At 32.1% G+C, this 6,448-nt stretch overlaps 1 protein-coding gene across 1 annotated transcript; it reads right to left on the bottom strand.

Moving 5' to 3' along the window:
- On the bottom strand, positions 1-3,296 carry LOC149423843 (lysozyme-like). The gene is made up of 3 exons (XM_089631904.1): positions 3,167-3,296; positions 1,728-1,877; positions 1-161 (listed from the first exon to the last, which is right to left on the bottom strand). The coding sequence occupies exons 1-3, from the start codon at positions 3,294-3,296 to the stop codon at positions 1-3; spliced, it is 441 nt and encodes a 146-aa protein (XP_089488030.1).
- Between the last annotated feature and the right edge of the window lie 3,152 nt (positions 3,297-6,448).

Genomic DNA, 6,448 nt, shown 5'->3' with positions numbered 1-6,448 from the left:
CTAACACAACTTCGAAAGACCGTAGTTACTAAGATTGGGTAGGTTGTCTTGACAATTATTCATCCACCCTTCCCAAGCGGAGAACCCGCCATATGGAGGGTGTTGGTTGAAGATATGCTTGGCGCACCTTGCAGCGGCAGTGATGTCGTCACTTATCAGATCTGTGAACACATAAGTAATGAATATTTTTAATTAAATTTCACATTTATGTTTTTACGTTTCAATGAGATGTACATTATTGAAATAATTAAGTACAATTTTAATTTAATAAAACAGAATTAGAAACAGATCTAGAAATCACTCTTGATTCTTAATTCATATTTGATGTACACATTAATGAAATTAAGTGCAAATCATTTAACGTGATAGGATTTATTCATAGAATATGTAAAGTTTGCAAAGACCCTCAATCAATTTTAACTCTTTACAGTGCCTCAATTAGAAGCAAACTTGAATATGGAAGCACTATTAGGAATTCACATTATTGTGAATATAGAAACAGTGTAGAGTCGGTTAAAAAAATGCTAAGATTTTTATCTTTCAAATGTGGTCTACATAACCATCTTAGATCATACATTTATACACTTTATACTCATTGATAATTTAGCTACAGACTAATCTAATATGTTTATACCTAAAATAATTGACGGCCATTTTGATACTGCATTATGTCTCAGCAATATTGAAATAAATTTTCCCAATTCTCATTTTTAAGATACCATATGATGTTTCACCTGAATACTTTAAAAAATAATATCACCTTTTTTAGCCCTCTGACCCAAATAAGACGACTGTATAATAATACAGAATGTGCTGAAGTAGACATTCTCGTCGATAATTTATACGGATTAGCAATTAAAAAGTAGACCAAGACTCGAACATGGAAAATGGACTGTGTCATTGATCGAGTTTTTTAGTGGCTGACTATTCGTAAGTTTTTTGGTTGTTTCTGAAACATAAATTCCTCCTGAGCAGTTTTGTAAAAACTAAAGGAAATGACTGATCTCAAGCCGAATTCGAAAAAAAACCAAAATCGTAGAACCAAAAAGTTAGGTAGATCAAATATACTAATGTTTGTTGTTTCTGCGTTACCCTGCATAATCCTGGTTCAATGAAATCCAATTTTCTTTGAATTAAAGAGACATTTCTAAAATTGATATGGATTGTTTAAATTATTGAGACAAGCGGTAAATTAGGTTAATGTTTTTAATGTTGAATTGGAATTGATTTGTCGAGAATTCAAAATATACCTTTTTTTTCACAGGTCTCCATAACATTCCATATTACTGCGCAGACCCGTGAAAATCACTGAATATTGAAAACATTATTGTTTTATTTTTGTAGAATTTAAAAGCATTTATAAGGGATGCATTTAAAAAACAAATATTTTTAAACTTATTTACTTGACCTTTCTTTTGCTGAAAAAGTCAAGAGACGATCAGAAATATACCTTTCGATGAACAGCTTCAATAAATCTAGTGAGATATCTTTTCACCTAGTAAATACCTATGCATATTAAATACAGAAAAAATTTAAATAATTTTCTGTAGTAAATTACATCATATCAAAATAAATTTAATTTTTGAAAATCACACCTAAATTCAATTCAAATTTATGTTCTTGTTACATTTAAAAGAGTCAACTGAAAAAATCTTCAAAATTAATATTTCATATAATATAACGATTGATAATCTTCCAGGATTATTAAAAAAAAAAACAATTTTTACCTTCACACTTCATGTTGCAAGCTCCGCCGCGGCTACCAAGTTTGCACCAGATCGAGTCGTGGATCCCAAATAGTCCCCAGGCGCTGCCCCTTGGGTCACGTTTCCGCGTATTTGTTCTCCGCTTACTCTCATTTTCTACCAGACAAACCCCTAAAATGATTAAATCAATTTATTTCGCGATTAGTGCTCTGTGAATAATACTCAACCAAGTATAGTGTCAGTGCAAGAGCTTTAAAAAATCAATATAATATACATACAAGGACATTTCAAAATTTTGTTGAAGATTATTATGGCGATTCAACAAATCCTGTAACATTAAGTATCGGACCGCTAGATGGCAATAAGGTTAAAATTCCTGCCTAACACCAGAAAACATCTAAAAAAATATGTTTTTTTTTATTTTGCAAAGTTCAAATATTTAAATGTTTTGCGATCATTTTCCAGAGAATTTAATTTGCCACATTATACACGGAGAAAAATAAGTAAAGCTGATTCATTGAAAATGACTACAAATTACTAATCGTCCTGTTAAAAAAGGGACTGAAAGCCGCTTGATAAAGTGTTGGTAAACTCGTAATAATATCAGAACACGTGATCATCCACCTGCGTTTTTCTAAATAAATATGATGACCAAATGCAAAAATATTAGGAATTTGTCACAAAACATTGGTTTTTGTCTTTTTTTTGAGATATCTGTCAATTCATTCGTTAATGGCCTACAATCCCGTTTTTAACAGGATTACGAATAATTTAAAGAATTTTTAATATTTTAATATTATTTTTTTTCAAAAAGTTTTCTCCGTGTACAACAAAACGATATCCAAAAAGAAATTCGTAAGTAGGAGTTGGACTCATTCAAAGACTGAAAAAAGGCTCTGCATTCTACTCGCAATATTCAATTGGTTTATCTCTAATATTCTCTGTAATATTCTATTTCCATGTAGAAATATAAGTTAATTAGATAGTGTATTATCTTACTTCTTATCAATAGTAAAAAAGAGAAATTCTGTTACTAAACTAACATCTACATAAAATATTTTAAATCAACAATCCCATCGTGTGCGCCAAGCCCGCAAAACGGTTCCATGATAACTCTGGACAATGATAAATCAACACACTTTTGCAAAGTGATAGAGTCATTAAAAGTGAGTGTTAACAAAAAACAGCCAATGAAACTACCCTTACGTTAACTATTTAAACTAGTTTTTTTCGTCTCTTTTCAAAAGTTTGTTGAATTGTTATTGTTCTGAGCTGTACGGTTACCCCGCTTGACATAGCACGACATACACGCCTATGGGTAAGAAATCTGAGCTGAACATATGAATCTGTTTGACGTCACTGAAAATAACTAGGTGAGTAACTAATAAATAATTACGTAAGTCAAAGAAAACTGATAAGTAGGGTGCTCTGGAAATAGTTGTGATGGTATTTTTACTCACAAGCAGGAATGCTACTCCTAGGGAAGCGTTGTCTCATCAATTCTCTCACCAACTCGCCCCTGCTGAATGTTCTCGCATCAGCCCCCTGGATGGCAGCAACGCCTAACAGGACAACAATCAGGAACTTCATTCTTGAACCAAGTTACAAGTAAAACTGATACTGGCTCTTATTTCTTATGAGTCTTATATTACCGGCAACCTCGAAACCGCAGAGGGACTAACACATTTTATTACGACGGATAATTGAAAAACATATTTAGTGTAATGAGGTTAATTTACCTTTATGGCTTCTAGTTTTTTTACTATTATGAGATCTTCAGGGTACCTTAAAGAATCCGAAATTTCAATAAATATTAAAAATAGGGTTGAGAAACCTCCGGCCTGCGGGCGAGTTGCAGCCCCGATACCATTTGGTCCAGCCCGTAAGCACATTTTGTCCGGCCTTAGATATCGGTGCCAACGCATGCAAAAAAAATCTCCGCGTAAATAATTTGAACTAGATCTCTAAAATAATAAAGAGCTGCGTAGATCTCGGATAACAATCCTTAGATAGCGGGCTTAAATTGGTGTGTGCACGTTTATTTTATTTGATTATTTGTGTTATTTCAGAGTTTATTAATTAAAAATAATATATGGCATATTTGCGGCATATTCCAGAGTGGATTGAACTATCATTATCGGCCTGATGTGAAACCAACATTCAGAGTTGAAAAGTAGCTTTAAATGGATTTCCCGTATTTGGTGACCAGCTCTGACGCCCGTTTTCATATTCTTTATATATTATATCATATTACTTCATCTCCTTACCTTCACCCTTACTTCAGCCACATAACATACCACAATTTGAGGTGCCATAGTCGTACTGGCTCCAGACGGTTGGGAGCAGTTTGGATTCTCGGAGGTATTCAAATTTAAAAAAATATACATATCAGTTTACAGTTTTCATTGAGCTTTCTCCAGTACATTTAGTAGGATTGAGAAACGCTGACTTAATGTCGAACAAACAAGAAACTTCTTCAAGAATTATATGATATAAGTTTGTAACTATTTCTAGTTTCCAGAATAGGAAATTGCGGGAAGACTTAAAATGACCTGACCATAATACTTCTTATATTGTAGTTACAGTTTTTGCAATTTCCTTTCTGTGGTAAAGGTTTTAATTGCGTAGTATTTTAATTGAATAAATTATTAAAAAAATGGTAGGTAATGGAAAGTTTTTAATCGCAGATACATGACACGTGTAATAACTATGCATATGCAAGCACCCTGGAGGTAATATTATCACATAACCGCACAGTTTAAAGTTAACAGATTTTTCCACTATCGTATTTTAGCGAACAGATTATCATATGTACTAACCGTTGAGAATCGTGTAACTTTCACTTTAACAACAAAATAAAGTTGCTCTCATGTAAAATGTTTAAAAGTCAGCTAGGGAAGTTCTGCAATGGGAAGACGATAATATTATAGATAGCACTAAAATTCAGAAATGTTTCTAATTATAATCAATCAAATATAATTCTTTTGAAAATGCAATAATGATAGTTCTGTAAATAGTAGACCTCGCGTCCATAAATGTATGCTTCTAATTTTTCTTATTAAATAAATATAAACCAAAATGTTCCTCCAAAATCATAAGATTTATAAGAAGGTACAGAAATACCTACCGACTAAATTATAAATTATGATTTTTTTACTATACTGTACATTTATACAATTTTTCCAAAGAAACGTTACTATCTCATCGATAATTTAAATAAGGAATTGTACAATTTGTATTAAGAAACGTCACTATCTCATCTATAATTTGAATAAGGAATTGTACAATTTGTATAAAGAAACGTCACTATCTCATCGATAATTTAAATAAGGAATTGTACAATTTGTATAAAAAAACGTCACTATCTCATCGATAATTTAAATAAGGAATTATACAATTTGTATAAAGAAACGTCACTATCTCATCGATAATTTAAATAAGGAATTGTACAATTTGTATAAAGAAACGTCACTATCTCATCGATAATTTAAATAAGGAATTGTACAATTTGTATAAAGAAACGTCACTATCTCATCGATAATTTAAATAAGGAATTGTATAATTTGTATTATGAAGAAACGTCACTATCTCAACGATAAAACTTTCTTTGAGCAGGTACCTACCATAACACAACGATTAAAGAGGTCATCATACTGAATCGAAAGGGACGTACATATGTACAAAGAAATTTACAAACAGACGAAATGCAAAACAGCGGAGTTGAACAGGTATACAGTGGAGGTCTGATATATTTTGAGGTTTTCACGTCCGAAGTATAATAATGATTTATTTTTGGTGTATTACGTCGTGTTAACGCTATCTCTTTCGTTATCCTCCGCTATCGCTCGAGTGGTTAATATTTAAATATCTGCTCTTTAAGGCTTTTGGTTGTACTAGAGTGCTAATATTATAAAAAATGACATTTCTGATGTTGTTGTAGCTGAAAACGATTATTTATTAATTTTCGAAAAAATCGATTTTTTGTCTGAAGATTTTAATGAAATTTCTTTTTAGCCGTGCGCCGCACGCATTTCTTGAAAATCTTCATACAAATAATAAATTTTTCAAAAAAAATAAAAAATACTATTTTCAGCCACAAAAACGTTAATAATGCAATTTTTTTGTAATATTAGCACTCTACTAACTCAAAAGTCACGAGCCGCCACTGCTCCTGAGATCAGTGATATTTCTTGTACGTATTATAAAAATATGCACATACACGAAGGGGACCGAAAAGTAACCTAAGTAAATATTAAGATTTCAGATTTTCACGGCCAAAAGTTTTGTCGCTGCTTTAGCCAACGTTTCGGACAGAATTACAGTATCCGTCATACTGCTCTGACGATGGACACTGTAATGCTGTCTGAAACGTTGGCTAAAGAAGGGGGTAGCGCGACACGGCATAGTAACCCAAAATATATCTCTATAAGTGGAGGTCTATTCATTTTATGGTCTTTTTAGGGAACATTAAATTATTCACAAACGTGATATTTAACAAGCAGATTGTAAAACATGTTAATTAATTTAATGCTTTTTTTCTTAAATTCATCTATTTGAATTAATTTTTTTTTTCGATAATGAATGAATGCAAATCTCGAAAGTGGAAATCAATTCCTTTCCCGTCATCGGATAGATCTGAAACTCAGCAGTTTGACTCGTTATCGATGACAATGCATTCTAATGGTGGCCATCACGTACGCACACGCGGACATATCCGCTTTTCTCTAAAAAATCAGATGACA

The sequence above is a fragment of the Hesperophylax consimilis genome, chromosome 5 (assembly GCF_061612785.1).
Source record: "Hesperophylax consimilis isolate HC1 chromosome 5, BYU_Hcon_1.0, whole genome shotgun sequence".
Lineage (NCBI taxonomy): Eukaryota > Metazoa > Arthropoda > Insecta > Trichoptera > Limnephilidae > Hesperophylax > Hesperophylax consimilis.
Note: the sequence above shows the minus strand (reverse complement) of the source record. Positions and strands in the feature narration are given on the sequence as shown.